The 22,235-nt window shown below is 32.0% G+C and overlaps 1 protein-coding gene and 1 long non-coding RNA gene across 2 annotated transcripts; one reads left to right on the top strand and one right to left on the bottom strand.

The window, feature by feature from the left end:
* Positions 1-11,054: 11,054 nt before the first annotated feature.
* LOC103487227 (putative 4-hydroxy-4-methyl-2-oxoglutarate aldolase 2) lies at positions 11,055-14,098 on the bottom strand. Its single transcript, XM_008445470.3, has 2 exons — positions 13,811-14,098; positions 11,055-11,844 (listed from the first exon to the last, which is right to left on the bottom strand). Exon 2 carries the CDS (start codon positions 11,829-11,831, stop codon positions 11,331-11,333), a length of 501 nt encoding a protein of 166 aa, XP_008443692.1. The 5' UTR covers positions 11,832-11,844; positions 13,811-14,098; the 3' UTR covers positions 11,055-11,330.
* Positions 14,099-20,264: 6,166 nt separating this feature from the next.
* LOC103487226 (uncharacterized) lies at positions 20,265-21,644 on the top strand. Its single transcript, XR_537192.2, has 4 exons — positions 20,265-20,662; positions 20,778-20,852; positions 20,941-20,989; positions 21,463-21,644. It is a non-coding gene; the product is annotated as an uncharacterized LOC103487226 (long non-coding RNA).
* Positions 21,645-22,235: the final 591 nt, after the last annotated feature.

Here is a 22,235-nt window from a genome sequence, read left to right as displayed (position 1 = left end):
GGCGTTCAACGTGTCATCTCACGGAGAGGTATGCGATGAGTGTCTAGGCGGCATGCCACCATCTGATCACAAGAAGTAGTATTTGGGATGGAACGTGACAGAGAGGTGACACGTTGAGTGTCTAGATGGCATGCCCCTATCTGATCCCAAGAAGCGGTATTTACGGTGGGCGTGACATTTCCCACTCAACGCTAAAACCAAATAAATAATAAAAAGTTTCTTCCTAGAAAAGGAACCAAATTTTTTCAAAAATTGAAGTCATTTCTAAAAATTGAAAATAAAATAGGAAGGACGGATGTGCAGCATACCATAATTAATTTTCCACCTGAGTATGCTTATAAGTACCTCCAACTCCACCTTGAACAAAGATAAGAGGGAGGGAGGTCGGAGGAAGGATAAGTTTTAGAGTCCTTCCCCATATATAGTTCTTCTTCTTTTACCTCTTCTCCGATCAACTTCTAAGTGAGTTTAGAGAGAGATTAGAGAGAGAGAAGCTCACTCACCATTCCTCTAACTTGTAAAAGAGTCAAGGAATGTATGACAATGCGGTCTGTGGCTCAACTTATTTCTTTACTTCCCAGCTATGTATTTTGTAATGTATTGAATGAATGTTCGTATTTTTATGGCTGAGAGGCCTACGTTATCAATGCAATGTATGTTTATCCATTAGCTTTCTCTCATTTCTTTGCTATTCATCTTGTTGAAGTATTTTAAGTCGTTTAATTGTATGTTATGTGCTTGATAAGGATGTTTTAATTATAAGGCTCTTTATGTTTAGCCTGAGCTTAACTCAATTGCCTGATCAGCGTTCGTCATTAATTATTCAAGAGGGTAAGTAGCAAGGACCCCGCTAAATACACGTAGAAGGGAGTTTGAAAACAAACTCCATTTTGGCGTTTCAATCATTGGTCCTAAAAAGAGAATAAGTGTGGTGTTTAGGCATCGAGAGGTTGCTCGCCTTAAATATAAGATGGTTAAATGATCTACATGACATCAAGAACATCTTGCATGTCTTAGGTTACTTAGAATGCAGAGACCTTTATTCGTCTTTCTGAATGCAAGTTAGTTCACAGCCATAATCATCCATTCTATTCTCTTCTACAGAATCCTTGGTATAAATAATTAGATTAGTATATTTTTATTTTTATACTGACTGGAATCAAAGTAGACTTTATCACTAGGTTTGACAGAAATTTTTGTGTTCGACTCTTGCTTACTTAGGAAACCTTTTACTTCACTTACACTTGGGTAAGCGTGAGAAAAATATTTACTCAATGCAGAATTAGAAGAAATATTAATGCATGGTGAGGAAGTGTACCTTTTATAGCATAGTCCTCATCTAAAGGCAAAGTTAACACTTTTTACAACTTTGTCTGCTCATGTTGCAAGTTGCAAAAGTAAATCCTTAAATGATGAATCAACGAAGTATAATTAAGCGGATGAGAGGCATGAAACCAATTTGCGTACTTAATCTGATGTTTAATATGTGACGAGAATTGTATAAAAAATAATTATAACACTTGTACTATCAATAGAGAGAACATGACAATGATGCTGCGAACCAGAAATTGAAGCAGATAATGCCATAAAGAAATAGAGGAATCTTCCTTCACCAACAACCTTGTATTCAATAATAGAACTTATGGACATGAAAAATGAATATATTGATATAAAGGATAATGTATAATATGTGACATCATAGGTATATACTTTTATCTAAGGGTATATATTACGAACGTACATGGGTTGTTCAAATTCGACATGTACGCAAATTCTGTTAAGATCTTGTATGAGTCCTCAAAAGATCCTCTAACTTCATCCAATGCAGCTTCACGTATACGTCAAGCTTTTTGATAACTGATGTTCAAACCATACACACAACGAATATAATGAACTATATCTTTAAGAGTGCTCAACTCTAACACAAATATACTTATTTTCTTCTTTATTAGGTCCTCGATAACAGAAAAAGTAGCTTGTCTGTGATTTGTTAAAGAAACATCTACAAAGTATGTATGCTCACCATCAAACCTAGTAACAACCCATAAAGATCTATCACCATGGAACAACATGAAGCACGTACTGATCATGAACATTCTTTAAATACGCACTGTAAATCAAAACTTGCTTATTTGATTTAATAGTACGATATTAAAAATTTTCTCTAATGGCAATGGGTTGCAAGGATTTTTTCAACAAAGCTTTCGTTGAAAACATATCATGGTTTTTTACTTCAAAAGTGGAAAAGATCTTCGACCTATCAACATTTTCAAAAAAGAAAAAAAAAAGACTCTCATCTGCATGGATGTCTGTTGGCAATAAATTGAAAGCTCTAGTTCCCAAGTAATAATGAAGCAACCAACAGAATGAACATGACTTTTTATTGGTTGCAAGAGGTCACGCCCCACCCCAAAAGTTACCTCTTGCAACCAAATCGAGGCGTGCCGCCTAAACACCTAGTGCATACCTCGCCTTGAGATGTCGTGCCAAACGCCTTGTAAGAAAAACAACTCACTTATCACATCATGAAGCCTTCGCTTAGAACTTTAGAGACTTGCTCATCAAAACAAAAAATATGTAACCTTTAGACTTTCCCCTGTTCCTAGTGCCCTTGCCATAACACAATTCATTTACTAAGCGGTAAGTACAATTAATAATGTAGCAGAATAAACATGATTTTTTATTAACTTAAAACTTTACACAAGGTTCACACTTAACAGTTACATTCCCTTTCTCGCAAGGCATAAAAATAAACCTAAGTTCTAATCCACATGCCTTTCTTCATCCACCAAGGTGCTAAATTTCACATTGAGGTCTTGAGGAGTGTAAGAACTCCATTTTCATCCTCCTCCTTGATCGCCCAGCAACCATTTTAGGGACAACCATTAGGGCTTCTTTTTCCTGGCTCACTAACTCAGTTCTTCCACTCATCGTCTTCAGCCTCACAAAATTGTGATGTCGCCCTTGGCACCTCTTTAAAACTGAGTTGTAGCCCCGAGAGTTAAGGAGTGAAGTTCTTACCTACTAACTCTTTAAATGCAATATGGAATGACACGACTTGCTCATCACACAAGTGTACATAAAAATCCATATTTTCTTCCTTTACTTGGCCTCCACTTCTGACATCCATTCCTTACTTGGTTTCAACACCTGACAACCTAAGGAGAGGAAACTTAAAGCGAAAGTAAAAAACTTAGTAAGTGATGGTTTGAAAAATACCTTTTTGGGGATTTTCTTTCACCAGCATCTTATTGCCTAGGCTTGGGATTCACTTCCACCAGCGTCTCACGATAAACCTGGGATTTGAAGGAATGAAATTTTCATATCGGTAGCGTATGAACATTGTGCAAATGGAATTCAATTTGAAACACAAAAAAGAATTCAGAGAAAACAAAAGTAAAGCCTAAACATGCTTTTAAGGAGGAAAGAAAAAAAATTCTAACCTTTGTAGAATCTCAAGAACACCTTGAATCTCCCAAGAACACCACAAAGTCTTCCTTGTTATTCTCAAGGTGAAAATCAACAGAGAGTTGTGGGCTTCAGTGATTTGGTTTGGTGAAGGGAAAACTTTTTAGAGAATTTTTTTAAATCCGAGAGATCATGAAAACCAAATAACAGAGAGGTTCAAATTAATTCTATATATCTTAACCATTTTAAGCGAGATGGAGGGAAAGTTATCAAATAACTCCTCCTTCTCCCTTCACGTTGAATAACTCCCTTGGAAGTTATTTTATTAATTAAAAATATATTTATTAAAATAAGATAAAATAAATATAAATTTAAACCATGTTATTATATCTCATATAATATAAACTTTATATCATATCATAAATAATAAAACCAATGGTTTAGATCTCTTATATGACTTATAGTTCGAATATGAATCGAGTCAATATTAATTTTAATCTATAGTTTATTTATGAATTTTATTCATATTATTATTATTGTTTGAATCATATTCAAATATTAACTTCTCTTATAAGAACTTTATATTATAATATATCAAATACATTATATTAATAGTATCATATAGAATTTATTTCTTTTAATCAATTTGAACAATTCAAATTAAACCAAAGTCAATTTGATTCTCATCTATCCTTATTGAACTAACAAGGGGACCTTATGGACGTACAGAATGAAGCTCCAATGAAATGATATTAATTAATTGAACTCTTTAATTAAATTAATTTTCATTCATGAACTATTAGTCATTCCACTAAAGACTAACAGTTGCACTCTTCTTACTATGGATACATTTTTGTATCCATTAGATATAACCAATCAAAAGGGCAATAACTCTTCTTAAATTGCTTGTAAGTACAACTAGGCCAAAAATTATCATTTTGCTTATGTAGTTACATCTAACTCCTTAAGTACCACTATTTCCTCTAAGGAATAATAAGTTATAGTTCCACTATATCTGAAGTTCTCTCGAGCCAAGAGAGGGTGTGGCGCCACACTGTTCATGTAAACTCAAGATTATCTTTGGATTCTTCGCTATTGTCATATAATATAGGAAGTTGAATTTAAGTTGTTGAAGAAGAAAATGACAATACTTTGTGTTTAACATTTTGGATTTTTTAATAAAAAAAAAGAAAAAAAAGAAGGAAAAAGAAAAGAAAGGAAAAATAAAAGGAAATAAACATTATATATATATATATATATTATTTTTAAAAAAAAAAGAAGAGAAAAAGAAGAGAATTAAAGAAAAGAAGGTGGAAAGGACAAAAAGGTTTAAAAAAGGGTCCTTCAGTTGTTTTTTCTCTCATTCATCTTCTCCACCACCAACCTCATCTCTTCTCCCATTTCTCATCACTTTTGCATTCTTCAAGTTTAGATCTATGTTGAGGAAGGATTTGTATAGATTGGAAGCAAATATTCTGTAGTTTGGAGGTTGAAGAAGATAAGGAACATCAAGCTGGATAGATTGAATTCACACAAACATCCTTTGGTTTTTTAGTTGGTTTGTACTGCTCAAGAGAAATTAAAAGGTGAGATTTATTTTTTTGGAAATTTTATTTAATTTCTAACAAGTTTTCTGAAGGAAGTATGAGCAAATTTTGATGTTAGGTTGGTGTTTTTTGAAGAGGCATTCAGGTCATAAGTTTGGGTGCGAATTTGTGAAGCCTTTGGTTTTTCAAGTTTTCTAGATCGTACAAAAGGAGTTAGAAACTCTATTAGTTATGGTTGAAACTCTTATAAAATTTTCTACAACTTATATGAAGAAATTGTGAGCTAAAAATGATTGAGTAAGCTTAATTTCAGAAGCAAGTCAATGGATAACATAAGACTCGATTTTAGACTCTCTCTGTTTCAAGCCATTTCAATAGCAATCCGTTAAAAATCTCATTTTCGCATTTTTAAGTAAGTTGTAGAGAAGTTAGAAACAAAGAGTTTGATATAAAGTACATTAATTTTGGTGAAGTATCGAGAAAGTTATGAATGTTGGAAGTTAAGTTGTTAAATATGGAAAATTATGGGGAAATAGGAAAATGTCTAAGTTTAGAATTGTTGCATTTCATGTTTTGTGTGTCATCTTAAGTTATTATAATGATACAAGACCAAAAATGGTTTCGACGCTTGGTTTTGATTTGTTTGACAGGCCAAGAAGAAATAAGTCAAGTCTACACTCCAAGGAACTAGTCTAAGGCTGTGAATGACAAACATATTTCAAAAATAATTTCTAAATTGTTATCTATGATTGTGTTGCTATGTTTGAATATGATTTTCTAAATAACACGTGATTTCCACGAATGGTTTCAAGCATAAGTTTCAAGCTTAGGTTTTATGATGAAATTTATATATGAGCATGTTATTATTGTTTTTCTGAAGAGTAGTTGAAATAAGATCATTTTGAGCAAGTATTGTTTTAGATATTCACTTTCCAGGAACAATCTGAGTAAGCTTGAGTTTTACGAAAGATAAAGATAGCAGGCATGTTTTGATGTTTTCATATGACATCCTAAAACTTTTGTTAACTACATGACTGAGATATTGAGTCTGAGGCAATATGATACTATTACATTCCGTTGTTAGACTTTTAGTGTACTCTGTAACAACGATGTTGTCATGAGTGCTAGGTGGGCCCCACTACGACAAAGACGATGGGAGTGTTGGGCAAGTCCGACTACATTGTAGATCTATTAAACGTTGGTTGTACTAGGAGTGTCCTACACAACGTAGATTTGTTATGTTAGTTAAAATATTTTGTTATACTTGATATGTCTTGCTAGATTTCAATAACGTACACGCTGAGTATTGAGAAAGATATTATTATTCTTACTCTTATACGTTTATATCTACAACTTAATTAAACAGATTTATATGTGTAAAGTTTTCACATGCTCTGATCTTTAAATTTACAGTTTAAAACTAAGTCGCTCATTAAGTTTTATAGTTTACCCTTCCAAAATGTTTTTCCCACATTCCAGGTAGATATCGAGCTCCCGGTGCCTGATAGACTACCTTAGTTTGCTGAAGCTCCATTTTGATTGCCAATACGTGGTTGGAGTTGTTCGTAGGGTCTGTTTTCTTATGTTGTATATGTCTTTGTATAATATAGATACTCTACAGTTTGTGTAAACTCTAGGTGTTGCGGTTATGTAAATCTTTGTTGGTTATGATGTCTCGATCAAGCTTACTTGCTTAATCAATTATTTCAGGGTTGCACTTCATGTATGTCTATGATTAGTCTAGGTTCCACTGTGTCACGTTGAATGTAAAATAGTTTATATACAAGATTAGCATGTTTATCAGGTTCAAGAGTTTAGCAGAGTCGAATGATATTGTTAGAGGAGAGCAATGTCGGTCAGCTTCATGCCTTCCTTCAGACTAAGCTAGAAGGTAGTCCGGGAGGGGGTGATAGTTCAAGCCCTGAAATTAGCCTTTAAGAGAGCAATTTCTCTACTTACTCTATCTATAGAGGAGTGAATTCCTTTTTACATAGTTATGTTTCCATCTCCCCCATCAGACGAATCCCCAAACGGTAGGCATATTAAGTCGGCAACATAGGCCACTCTCACCCATGCAAATCAAAGGACTGCCGTTATAGGTAGGAGTCCACAACTCACTCGAGTTTCAAGTCAAGTCACCTATGGTCATCCTGGTGAAATATAGTCTCAACTAATAATGATGTTAATAAGAGAGACTAAACATTCCATATACAAACTCTTTGTATAGAATACCTCCGCTCTAATGTCTCGACATGAATGATTAGGATCAAATCTTTTGTAGCACTTTAGAACAATTGTAACAACTAAAAAGCAAGTCGTATTCGTAGTGTCACCAGGATAATGTATTCAACCTTATCCATCTACTGTAAACCATTTAGGTTATCACTTAAACATGATCCTTTTGTATGTCTCCACATACATGTTTAGGTTACAGAAGATAACCTTGGATGTTAGTTTATTGGTTTTGTGGGTTAGTGCAACTAAATATCAAATAAAATAAAATAATTTCTTTTATTAGATAAATAAAATGCTTGTATATAATACAATTACAAACTACAAGACCACAAGATTTTGGGCATTAACCTCTACAGGATTCGCTTTCACCAGCATCTCACATTTCATTCCTCACCTTGATTTGGGATTTGCATTCACCAACATCTAGCATCAAGAACAAAACTCATTCTCGTTCAAACTTGGGATTCATTTTCACCAGCATTTTCCAGTCTAGGTCCAAGATTCACTTCCACCAGCACCTCGTGTTAAACCTGAGATTTCCACCAACGTCTTGCAATAAATTAGTCATCATTACTCATTATACAAACAACACCATCATCAAATGAGAGGCTTAAGCTCAATAGATCACTTTTAACACATAATAACGATATGATACAACAAGCATCAACAAAAGGATTCAAAAGAAAGCTTTTCATACAAACATCCATAAAATACTTTCTTCGTTTACAAAGATCTTAATTACATCGTTTCGATGATAAACAACATGCATTCACTTAGAAAGATCGTTCACTCATGAAATCATTCACAAACAATCGTTCATTTATAAGGATCACTCACTACAACACTTAGCCTCAATTCTTTCTCCCTTTCGCTTTAGGCTTCCTCTTCTTTGCCTAGGGGTTTCCCTCAACTAGCTTTTCAATACTCCAAAATCTACTCTTAACAACTCAGTAAAATGTTTAGCATTTATTCGCCCTTTTCTTCCGTCTTTGGTCATATTTATAGTGACCTTTCACATCCAGGGGATCACTTCCACACTTTACACATGTCACCTTATTGATTTATCGCACTATGCAACCAACTCAAACTTGACTCGTAAGCTAAACGTCAGTTGCGATTAGACATTTCTTTTGAGATGCTAACCTTATCTCCTTGGAAAGCTAAACTTCTTTTAATCGTCTGACTCTTTTTTCAAGAAGCAACAGACATTTATTTTTCTTTAGAGGGTCGTCTAGTCACCTCAATCAAACACCTACTTCATCGCTGCACTCTTAGGCATATGTACTTCTCTCTGCATTGTTACCCCAAAGCCTAGTTCTTATGTTAAACGTAAGCTTCTACTTCACCAGCAACCTTAACGTGTTACCTACTTCAACGCAATTGCTCTTAGACTCAAATATTTCTCTTCATATCACCCTTTCTTCAATCATATCGACCTTCTCCGTAGAATACCTCTTTCTATACTTGGTTAAAGTAGCCTATCTCAATGAAGCTCTTCTTCAACAAGACTCTCTTTTGGATCAGGGTCTCACATGTTGGTTCACATTTGATGTTATTATGTGGTAAACCCATTTTACATCACTATCATTGATAATAGGCAAGTCCTTTTTCAGACATTCTATATGATCACCTAAACAGAGTTATATATTTAGATTATCCATATTAACAAAATTGCCTAACTTGGATATAAGACTATTGTGTAACTCTTGAAAAGATATCTATTCATAAACTAAAATTTCTGATACACTATAACTAATATATAGTTGTTTGAATCGTTGAAAAATCCATCAAAATATACTGCAATGTTGATCATACCTAATAAATATATATCACTATAACGTATTATCCACAATAGCTTATATAATGAACAAACATGTAAAACGAAAGCAACTTTATATGCTGTGTAAAGTTATGAAATAATCTTTAAATATATGAAATACATTGCAAATTGGATGTAATATAAGTGTTATAAATTGAAACTATATTTTTGTCAAAATCAACAAAAATTAATCTTTACAAATGTAAGAAAAAATCAATTGAAATACCTAAAAATCCATTGTAATAATCATTTTAGAAAAAACATTCTAGCTTAGTGTGCGTTTGATACCAAAAAAACAACATTATATATTGTGTAACTCTTGCTACCAAAGACCCATTTTGATAACACAAAAGCAACGTTATATAGAATGATAATTGGGTATATATAAAAGATGATAAAAAAAAAACATGAACTCACCGAAAACATAAAAGAGATGAACGATAAATGAATAACATATTTGACCGAAAGAAGAAAAAATGGATGGAGAGAATTTTAGTTGAAATATTGTAGATAATATATTTGTTAATTAAGTTCAAAATAACTTTTCTAGCTATATGCCATATATACCATAATTAGTTAGGATCACTCATAAATGCAAACAAGTAAATTAAATAAAAAGAAAAATATTAAATAATTAATAGTATAGATATGCCAGTTTTAATATTCATATGAAATACAGTCCAAAATATTTATGGTAAATAAATATATCAATTTTCGTATATACCTTTTATTTTAAATTAATGATAAGGTCAAATTCGTTCATAAAATTTGCTAAATCTTACAAGGAAAATAATTGAGAATTTAAGACATTTGTGAAAATGGTAGGTAGGACATTTCTTTAAATTATTCTTTAAATACAATACTTATTTGACGATTAAGGTATATGATTAGATCCCATTTCAGGGAGTGTCATGACTCTTGATCGTCGTGAATGCAATAATTTTATTTGGGAAATTTTCATGATTTGGCTAAACGATTTTTTTCAAGATTCTTTTGATATTTGATAGATTCTTTGGTAACGATTGTTTAGATTTGGCTAAATGATTTTTTTGTAAGATTATTTTGGTATATGATCGTTTATCTTTTTGTATACGATCGTTTAGATTTGGCTACCCCAATTTAAGGGATAGATGCAAATGTAGCAATTATATTCAAAATAATTAAGTATATAGCAACATTTTAAAAAAATTGCAAATATAACAAAATTGGTAAAAAATCTATTAATGATAGGAGTCTATCATCGATAGATCATGTAGCAAATGTTGGTCTATCACTGATAAATCATAAGAGTCTATCAACGATAGAAGTCGGTTCGTGAAACTGCTACCTATCCTAAAAAACGTTGATCCAAATCTAAACGACAACTCGGTTCGTGAAACTAGAATTCCATCAGTATCTGCATAGGTACCTAAAGGATTTTTTTAGGATTTTTTTGTACATGGTCGTTTAGATTTGGATCAACGTTTTTTTTAAAGTATTTTATATTTAGTACACGATTTTCAACAACCAAATAAATCTTTTATATTCAATACACGATCTTGAACTAAATAACAGTTTGAAAAAAAAAAGACGATGGAAAGAAGAAAAAAATTCAACTGTAGACAAAGGTGAGAAGAAAGACAATAAAAGAAAGAACAAACCTAAAATATTTAAAAAATGGCTAACTTCATGAGTTTTGTTACATGGACGTAAATATTTTACCGATTTGTTATATTTATGAAAAATTTCCTTTAAAAAATTATTGATGTAATTTTTTTTAAATGTACGATATTTAAAATTAAAAAAAATAAGCTAGAGAGAGGATATGATTTTTAAATATTATTCTTATGATTTAAAATGTCATTTAATTATTTAAAATAATAGTATATGGAGATTATTTTTATTTTTTATTTTATTTAAAAGAATACATGAATTAAAAAGAGTTATTTTTAAATTTCAGAGTCTAAACGCGCAAAGGACTCAAACGACAATTGTTCCCAATATATATATTTAATGGCAAGATTTGCCCACCAACCTAAAAGTCAGTTGGAAGAGACAATAGAGACTTCTATGAAGTAATTTTTATTGATAAGACAACAGCTCACAACAGTAAAAGCCACTTAACAGTATTAAGAGATTAAGTGCATCAATTCATCTTACAACAGAACACAGCCATCAATTAGGCTCAAGCATAACACAACTTTACTGATAAATATAACAAGAACTTGAATTCTAGGGTCCACAAGTAAGACATCAACACCATTACTGACAAGCTCTTGCCCTCGTATAACAATATTATCCTGCCATCAAAATCTTTGAAAGAGAAATTAATCAACACTTCTCTAAACCGACAACTCGGTTCGTGAAACTAGAATTCCATCAGTATCTGCATACAGCCATTCCCCATCCATGATCCTTGTCCCAGCTACAGTTATCGGCACGTGCTTCTCTCCGACCCGCTTTTTGTAGGCTTTCATTGGATGTGACGCAAGTGCCCTTACCCCAATATCGCAACCATTTATTTCATCCACATCTCTAACACATCCATTCACAACTATACCAGCCCAACCATTGTTTTGAGCTTGAACAACAGGATTGCCACCCAATATTGCACACCTTTTGCTACCGCCCCCATCCACCACAAGAACTCTGCCGTTACCCTTCTCCTCGAGAAACTCACGAATCAACACATTGTCTTCAAACACCTTCAGTGTGACTACTGGTCCTGAAAATACTTGGCGCCGACCATATATCTGAAAAATTGGTTCAAGGGCCCGAAGTTCACCACTTACAATGAGTTGTGGATTAGCATCACAAACTTCTGCGGTGGTAACCAAGGCCATTTGTTCCAAGCACCTTAAGTTCGTAGAAAAATATCGACTTCAGTTAAAATAGAAATTGGTCTCATTTGGTCCTTTTAAAATGAAATAAAAAATACACAAAAAAACTTGAGGGATTTTACAGATGAACACAATCACAGGCATGTAGCAAACTTAACGGCTTTGATGTTTTTAAAATGAATTTTCAGCTCTATACAGGTGAATCTTGAAGGGCATTCAAAATCCATATACAATGAGTTAACAGTAAATACATTCAAGCAGGACTACAAAACCAACTTCAAATAATGAATAATAGATCCTCTTAGTTAAGATAGCAAATTCAATTACTAATCTGTATGATCCCTATGAAAGGCAAAAAGCAAATAGCGGAAAACAAAAGTCCCAGAGTGGCTCAATTGTTGTTTTTTCTACCTCAAACTAACTCGTCTCTGTTTATTATTTCTCTTTAGTTCAGTACTCATTGTCAGTAATGAATGTTGATTGTAGTTTATTTCTCAGACACTTCAGAGTAAAACTTCAATTATTTGAAGGTTCTTGATCACAAAGGTCATTGACAAGATCAAGGGTTCAATCTGGGTAATTCTTTTAATTGTTGTTCAAATCTTACAAAACGGAGATGATCCATTTCCTTGAGCTTACAAATAAGCATTTAAAATTTGAAAATTTTTATACTGTTTCAAAAACTAGAGAAGATGAATGTTGCTTTCAAACTTCTAGACTTAGCATTTCAAAAGTTACTCTCATCAAAGATGAATTATCAATTTATCCTGCACACCGAACTTACTCAGTACAAGATTCTACAAGAACACAAAGCACTAAGAAGGAACAAAACTACAACCTCTTGTATTAGATTTAAGTTTTTAGGTCATTCAGCCATAAGCCCCATCAAACAGCAGTGAAGCGTATTGGTCCACAAGATCTTAGCTCTATCCCTATGACTGTTACTACATAGTATAAACTCAACAACATAAAATCCTTCACTCTTGCAGGCATCAGCAAGGATAAGTTGAAGAAACTTAGCAGCCTAAATCATAAAGTTTGAACACTAGAACAGAGGAGGAAGAGATGACCGAAGGAAAGCCAGTTTGGGCAACCAAAAATTAGGGGTTTTTTCCCTTTTCCTTTGAGCTTTATTATTAGTGTACCACATGATGGCCACATTCAAAAGCATTAATGCTTCTTGAGAATTAAAAGCTTTGAGCAACATTTTTGCATTCCTCTTTCAAATTTCAGAACTCTTCCTCCTCTCTCTCCAAACCATTGACACGCCTAATTATATTCTCAAATTAGACTCGCTCTATAAGAAGCCACAGCTTCATTCTACAAACTTGTATATCATCCTCACATTTCCCTCTGCAAATCCAATCTTTTCGAAGTGGAAAGACAAAGAATTACTCCAATATCTTAGCTCTTTTTCTAGAAATGAAGGAAAAAAAAAAACCTCAAATAACATGTTTTATTTTGTTTTTTGTTTGAGATTCCTGCTCTCTATTATCTAATGTAGTTTTCTTCTTCTGCCTTCAATGATAACCATAGAAACAGAGAACTCAATAATAAAAAACCAATAAGCGTATGAAACAAGCTAAAAACAAACAGTTCATCAAATTTTATTGTAGAGCTAATAGAAAATCCAATTAAGAAATATGGCAAGGAACATAAGAATCCCATTAATTGATGAGGAAAGCAAGATCCAGGAGAGTAATTAAATCAACACAAAAATATCTGATCCACTAGCATCCAAATCTGAGTAATCCTCAACCCCCGCGATCCCAGTTTTAGACATAAACAAATCAAACTATTCACAATGAAATTCACCGATCGGAACAAAACCCATCTGAATCCAAGGAAATGATCAAACCCAAGAATGAGCAACAAAATCTGAAACTATTTATGATTTGTAGCACCAAGAAAGGAAAACATTAATTTTTAGGCAGAATGAAAAAAGATTAGCAGAAATTGAAGGGGAAGTGAAATGGAAATACCTTAAGAAGTTGGGGGGAAGGGAAGGGAGAGTAGAAGGTGTTGAAGAAGAAGGAGATGAAGAGATTGAAGAAGAAATAAGAAGAGCAGTGGAAAATGAGGAAGACAATCGAGGGAAAGGGGAAGAAAAATTGAAGAAATTTTGTGGAATTAGTTTGTTATGTGAAACCCAATTATGGCACTCAACATCTTCTCCTAAATTTAACTAAATCCCCTCTTTCTTCTTCACCTTTCTTTTCTTTTTCTCTACCATCTAAATTGGCCTTCTATTTCCATTTTTCTTTTTTCTTTTTTTCTTAACTTCTGTTTTCTATAATTCGAGTCTATTATTAAATAACAATATTTTGCTCAACCTCAAATAGTTTTGGCAATAATTACCATCATTTCCTTTACTTCAAATTAGATGATAATATATATACCCACACACACACACACACACAAAATAATAAAAGAAATAGAAATAAATATATAATCACAGGATGGAAAGAATCAAATATATAAACATTTTGGAGAAATATATAGATATTAGTTTGTTTTTTTTAACATTATTGTTTATTGATTTTTTTTTTTTTTTTAAAATCATCCCTTAAACCGTGTATACCCTGTATTTTGTGTTAAAAATATTCTTTAAACTTTTGAACTTTCAAAAGTTTGAAAAGAATCTTTAAACTTTCATAAACTATCCAGCTGAAACTTAATTTTGATGCTTTTCTTTATGCTTTTAGTCCTTTCTTTTTTCTCTCTTACTTAACTTAGCTTTTTTTTCTTTCTATTTTTCCTATTGTAGGTTTCATTTAACCTAAGAGTGAAGAATAGCATATATTGGAGAAACAAGGAGCACCACGGCCACCCTAAGATTCATGCGATAACTTCTTTCAAGGGGACGTTTATGTTCTCTTGTCTATTTCTTTTATTGTTTTGATTAGAGAAACACTAGGGACAATTTATCGTTTAGGTTAAAGGTGAATATGCATTTCTACCATTCCTTTACTACTTGAGTTCGGATGGTCAAACTTAAATCGTATGATGATTTGGCCAAATGTCCTATGATGATGCAATCTACATATGATAGTTCTTAGATAGTTTCTATCAACGCTATGTGATTCATGTGAATGCATGCATTAATTTCACCCAAACTTAAAAAAAATTAATTTTGGTTTTCTTATATCTAACAAGTGCATAATTGTCATCTTTATGATTTTGAAGACTTAGGATTATGTTATTTAACTTATATGTTTGTTCTCACCTTGAAAAGGTTCGATTGTTTAGAAAGTTACTCTTGCATGAGAGCTTATAATGTGATACTGAGGGAGAGAAAACAAATTTGCTTGCTAATTATGAAAAAAAAAGTTTGAGCTCCAAATAAAGAGGAAAAGAAAGAAGAAAAATGAGAAATAAAGTAAAAAATATATTATGTAAGGCATAATTGGGTAAAAGAAGATATCTTAGTCGGCCAATATTCTAGGAAGGCATTCTAGCAGTAGAATGTGTGAAAGCTAATGGAAAACAAGCTAAGAGTTGAATAAAAACCTTCCCCCAATTCATATAAAAATTGAAGATATAATTAGCTAAACAAACACATGTTGTTTAGAAAATAACAATCAAAGATAAACGAAAAAAAATAATATAAACAATAAAGAATCAATGCTAAGATTTACATGTGTTAGCTCAATCCATGGATAGAAAAAGAATACAGTTTTATTGCTAAAGAGAAAACATGAACTTACAAATTCAAAGAGGTGACTTTGGGATTATAAAGTTTACATTGCTCATCTTCTAAATTGTAAAACCAAAAGTGTTAATAACATGAATATGAATACGTAGAAAGACCATTTGTATTTATGATTTAGAGCGACACACAAGAGATGAGAGATTAGCTTTAATTTTTTCAAAACTGTATGTATTTGATTGAGTTTCCAATGTTAGTATTTTTTATTATCTAAAGCATTGATATACAAAGTTAATGATTCCTTTTATTATTTTGATTATACCTTGCCTAAGTTAGTTTAGATGCTCAATGAGCCTCAAATGATTATTTGTAGGGGGTAATGGTGCAATAAGGTAGATGAGATTTTAGTGGAAATTGGACTTAAATAAAGTATTTGGAGTCTATAATTAAACATAGCAATTTAGTCTGCAGGGCTGGGATCCGTGGGAACCCACCCCATATAGGAAATCCTCGAATAAACGGAGAATGAGAGAGGGGGTGTGGAGCTTTTTTTCTCCATTGGAAACTCGAGGTCGGGAATGGGCGGCTCCAACCTCACCCCGAAAGAAATATATTTCAAGTAAATGTGTGGATTGAAAAAGATATATGAGATTAAACTAAAAAAAACGAACAAAAAAAAACTGGCAATATTTTCCTGCAGGAAACCTGATCCCCATCGAAAAATTTATGGGGATTGGGAATGGGATAGGGGGTGGGGATAGAGATGGAGAGTGACATCTCCAGCCCTGCTCTACCACGTGGACATCTCTAAAATTAAGCATCAAGTCTATCGGAAATGACATAAAATACAACTCCACCCTTGAGAATAGTCTCCCAATGCTCTGCCCAAAACACTCCACGACGTTCTAGAAAAGTGTCTGAGTGTCACAATGCTCCTATTTGGCCGTACACAGAATTGAGGAAAAATTTTGTAGTCACGAATTGACATTGTTCTTTTGTGTTTTCCGCCCCTTTTCATCTATTATATATTTTTATAGGAAAATTATAAAAAAAAAAAAAGGACTTTTGACAAAATATTTACATTTTATAGAAAAACAAGTGTAACTAATTTTGTCATTCAGTGATTTTGTTTTATAGGAGGTAAATAGTTTACTAATTTTTCTATTTTTGTAAAAGTTGTACTATATTGATCTTTTTTTTGTTTTCCTTTGTAATTAGGTCAAAATTCAATGTAAATTAAACTTTGTGAGATTACTTTGAATTTATAATTATATTTGACATCTTGCATTTTAATATAGTGTTTTTGAATAGATTGATATCTTAGTTTGAGGACACTAGTTGAACTTTTAGACATTGGACGATATTTTAAAATAAAGCATAAAGTTTATACTTAAATATGTAAAGTTGTTATTGAATAGATTATAAAATGTGTTTACCATCCAAATGAGGAGAGGCTAGTTAGTGTAGCTTTGTGGGGATTCTGCCCCTACTTTTTTTTTTCTTCTTCTTCTCTCTTTTTTTAGGTTAATCATCCATGAAAAATCTTTTAGATAATGATTACACCACGTTTACAAAATCTTTAGATAAATAAAAACTCATTTTATTACTATTTTATCTTGGAAGATATTTTTAAATACAATGTAGTAAGGATAATTTTCATAAACGTAACAAAACACCAAACTATTTACACAGTCAATTTTTAAAAATTTGCCCTTCCGTCTTTCTTCTCTTCCTCACTGCGATTTCTTTCATCGTCTTCCTCTTTTTTTTTTCCTCTGCGATTTCTTTCCACGTCTTTCTTTCTTTTCTTTTCTTTTTTTACATCGTTTAAATTTGGGTAACCAAATCTGAACGATCGTGAACAAAAAAATTGCAAAATCTAAAAGATCGTGTATAAATAATCTTCTTTTCTTCTTTTTCTACGTCATTTAAATTTGAGTAACCAAATCTAAACATCTGTGTACAAAAAATAGCAAAATTTAAAAGATCGTGTACAAAGAATCTTGAAAAACCATTTAGATTCAAGTAGCCAAGTATAAACGATAGTATAAAAAAAGTAAACGACCGTGTAAAAAGAATAAATCATCATGTAGACAAATCTAAACGATTGTGTACCAAAAGAATTAAAAAAAATCATTTAGTCAAATCTAAACAATCGTGTACCAAATTTTGAGCAAAATCTAAACGATCGTGTATCAATTTTTTTTTTAAAAAATCATTTAGGTTTGGGTCCAAATCTAAACGATTGTGTAACTAAATTTAAACGTAACCAAATTTAAACGTAACCAAATAAAACGATCGTGTAACAAAATTAAAGGATAGAATTAAAAAACTAAATTGTAGCCAAATCTAAACGATCGTGTACCAAATATATTACGCACGCGTTGTTGACGACATGGTTGACGGGGCATTTTTGGTATTTTTTGTAGTGGACCTGTGGGCTTTTTTTCATTCTCAGAATTGTTCTGTACAGTGTAAATATTTTGCTGTTTTGTTATATTTTTGAAAAAACCCCATATAATAAAATAAAATACAAAAAAATTGAATATTCTATTATTGATAGAAGTCTAAAATGTCTATTAGTGTCTACTATTGATAGAATTTGAAATGTTGTTATATTTTGTAAATATTTTCATAGCAGTTTTGCTATTTACGATAATTTCTCTTTTTCCTATGATAATTACATAAATATAACAAAATTAAAAAATATTTACGACCCATGTAATGAAAACAAAGCTCATGAAATTGGTAAAATATTTTCATAATTTTCAGATTTGCCCCTTGAATATTGCAGACAATTCGTTGTTTTTTTTTTTCTTCTTCTTCTTTGCAATTTTTGTTTAATCTTCTATTTCATCTTCACCAATTTCGGCAAGATTCTTTGAAACTACTTCATCTTCCTCATATTAAGAATATCTAAATCGTTTAAATATCTTTTTGACATGTTTAAACGATCATTTACCTTTGTCAAGACGATTGTTTTTCATTGTCAACACGATTGTTTACCATGGTCAACAAGTTTAAATTTGAAGCCCTTTTCCCATCTTTTAAAAAGAATTATATGATCGTGTTGATATGATCTAAACGATCGTTTACCATAATCAACATGACCGTGTTGTCGTTAGATTTGAAGTTTTTAACGATCATTTACATTAGACCACATGATCATTTATCATATTCGACATGATCATTTTCCATGATCAACAGAATCATTTGCCATGGTCAACATCATCATTAAGTTTGAATCATTTTTCTCCATTGTTACAAAATAACTACACGATCATGAATAATGACTGTAGTACACAATCATTCAGAAGAAGATTACTCGCACGAACGTGGGGCTGATTAATTGCGTGTTAACTAGGACATTTTTGGTATTTTTCATTCTGAACCTGTTACCTTTTTTCGTTTTCAGAATTGTTCTATATGGTGTAAATATTTTAGGGTCAAACTAGAAGAATAAAAATCTACAACTTACCATTTGGAAAAATAGCTACACTGTTTTTTTCTTTCAAAAATAGCAAAACAAATAAAAAAAGTACAATAAATAGAAATTTGCAAAAACCCAAAATACCTTTATTGTAACGCACCAAAAATTTCGAGGTACGTTCTCAACATATTTACTTTACGTTATTGAGAATTTAGGTTGGTTGGGTATTTTGTTATGCAAGTTGAAGAGGAAAAGAAAAGAAAAAGGAGAATATATGTTTTATAATAATATAAAATAATATAATATAATTATGGGAAACTTTCATAAATGTAACAAAATACCAAACTATTTACGGCCCGTGTAACAAAATCCATGAAATTAGCCATTTTTAAATATTTCAGGTTTGCCCTTTTGTCTTTCTTCTTTTTCTCTTATTTTTTTACGTCGTTTAATCTTTCCATCATCTTTCTTCTTTTCCTTTTTCCTTTTTTTTTTCCACTGCGATTTGTTTCCATCGTCTTTCTTCTTTTCTGATTCTTTTTTTTTACATCGTTTAGATTTGAACCCAAATCTAAACGACCGTATACAAAAAAATATAAAAATCTAAAAGATCATGTATAAATAATCTTGAAAAAAATTTATTTAGATTGAAGTAGCCAAATGTTAACGATCGTGTAAAAAAATAAATCATTGGGTAGACAAATCTAAACAATCGTGTACCAAAATAATTAAAAAAACTGTTTACCCAAAATTAAACGATCGTGTAAACAAATCTAAATGATCGTGTGTAAAAGAATAAACAATCGTGTAGAAAAGAATAAACGATTATGTAAAAAAATAATTAAAAAAATCGTTTAGCCAAACCTAAACGATCGTGTAACCAAATTTTTAAAAAAATCATTTAGATTTGAGTCCAAGTCTAAACGATTGTGTAACCAAATTAAACGATCGTGTACCAAACAATAGCCAAATCTAAACGATCATGTAGCAAATATATTACGCGCGCGTTGTCGACGACATGGTTGACAAGGCATTTTTGGTATTTTACATGGTGGGCCTCTAGGTTTTTTCATTTTCGAAATTGTTCTATACAGTGTAAATACTTTTGCCGCTTTTTTATATTTTTAAGATACCTCTATAATTATATTATTATTATTATTATTATTATTATTATTATTATTATTATTATTATTATTATTATTATTATTATTATTATTATTATTATTATTATTATTATTATTATTATTATTATTATTATTATTATATTTTTCTAAACCCCTCTCGCGTGCATGCCCCCCTTTCTCTACCTTTTTCTTCTTCTTCTTCTTCTTCTTTTTTGAAATCTCATAGCCGCCGCCCAAAATTTCTTTTCTTCCTTCTCTTCCGATCAGTCCCATCGCCATCTCCATTCAAATCGTCGTCATCAGCCCCTTTACTCCGACAACCACCCATTGTAGCCATCCGTGCATTCAAGTCATTCGTCGCATTTGAAGTTGCCGCATTTTGTCCGTGCGCATCAACCTTCGCCGTTCGTGGAAACCAGTTGCCACTGGTGTAAGCCGTCCTTCTCCGTCGACGGCGCCTTCTTTTCCAGCTAAGCCCGTTCCTCAATTCGAACCATTCGCGTCCGTCACCTTCAAGCTTATTCGCACCGCCCACTCTACCAATTCAAGCCACCATTGGGTTTTCTTGCAACCACTTGGTTTGTTTTTGCACGTCGTTGTTGGCTCAATTCGTGCGTAGATTTTGCTCATTGTAAGTCTTGTGGTGAGGAGAAATTGTGGATTATTTTGATTCGTTATGCTTCGTATTTGTTTTTTGAGTTGCAAGTGTTGGATTAATTTATTGGTTTGTTTGTTGATCCTTGAAGGTGTCGTTGGGTTGTAGCCCTCGAATTCCTTAAGTTCCAACCAGTTTGGTTGAAGTTCAATTCTCCATCACTTTGGTATGTTTGTGACATTTACGTTTAGGTAGATTGAATGACGGACTTTATTGGTGAAAGTGTTTGATTTCCTTACGACCATCATGTTTAGGTTGATTTGCTGGATTTTAGTTTGATTAAGGAACGTAACTAAATTTCAGGTAAGGAATTTCTTACTACTAGACTCAATTTGAGATTTGAAACGTAGTGACTGATATGAAAGTTATGTTATAATAATTGTTTGTTATGTGTTTATATAGAAAGCATTATGTATAGTTTTGACTGATTACATACGACCTGATTATTATGTATAGTTTAATTTTTCTGATGGATTCTGCTGATGAAGAAGTGAGGATGTTTGGACTGATATGTGTAGTTTGTATATATTGATGAACTGTGGTGTTGGCTAAATTTTAAATGATCTGATTTTCAAGTGTAGTTACATAGTGATGGTTTTAGATAGCGGGACTGTAATGTGTGGTCTTGATATAAGTTTATTAACGAATGCTACTATCGTCTAAACTTAGACTGTTGACTAGTTATGCATTGAAATGGAACAGTTAGTTTAAAAGGTATCTCTTAGATGTGACGTGGCATATCTTATACTCACTCTTTTATGTTTAACTTTTTCAAGTAAAGGTAACGTGCGAGGTAGATCGGCGAGGGACAAGAAGGATACATGAATTTCATATGGGGATGCTTTTTTCTTTATGCTTCTTTAAGAATTGAAAATGAGTCATGTTTAGGATATTTATTCATTTGTTTTGTTTTTTATAATTTCCTAGACGACTGTATGAATGTTTGAATTTGTTTTGAAATAGGGCCTGAAGACGATTTTGTTTTATTTTTAGATGTTTAATGATTTTTAAACAGGTTTTATAAATTTTATGTTTGAATGAAGTGTCTTAATAGTAAAGTAATGACCTCAACTTAGTTTGAAAAGTTGGGTATTTGCACTTATATACCCTAATCTCCGCACTCCCTTTTGCAAGTTTACAGTTCCATTTGAAGTTTCAGTTCTATCTTCAACTTAATTCATCCTGCCTTTTTATCTTCAAGTAATAGTTTCATCTTGAAGTACACAAATGCTTATCTCTATCTTCCATCTTCAATCTACGATCTTCAAGTCTAGCTGCTGCATTTCCAAACACTTTTGGTTGAAGCACAAAATCCCTTACTCGGACGAACAAAGGTACAAAAGTTGCATACGTCTCTTTAGGAAATATTTTGGCTGATTTTTTCTCAAAATACTTATATTATTTAATTAATAAAATGTAAATGGGATTCGGGAATATTTTAATTTCTCAAAATCAGAAGAGAATGAGGAAAAACAAACCTATAAAGAGATTGACTATGAGTTAAAAATTCAAATTTCAAAAATAAATTAAGGTCTAATAAGAAAACTAA

This window comes from Cucumis melo, chromosome 2, assembly GCF_025177605.1.
Source record: "Cucumis melo cultivar AY chromosome 2, USDA_Cmelo_AY_1.0, whole genome shotgun sequence".
Classification (NCBI taxonomy): Eukaryota; Viridiplantae; Streptophyta; class Magnoliopsida; order Cucurbitales; family Cucurbitaceae; genus Cucumis; species Cucumis melo.
Note: the sequence above shows the minus strand (reverse complement) of the source record. Positions and strands in the feature narration are given on the sequence as shown.

Bases quoted from the DNA above. Each gene is read 5' to 3' on its own strand.
- LOC103487227 (XM_008445470.3), bottom strand. From the start codon at position 11,831: ATGGCCTTGGTTACCACCGCAGAAGTTTGTGATGCTAATCCACAACTC.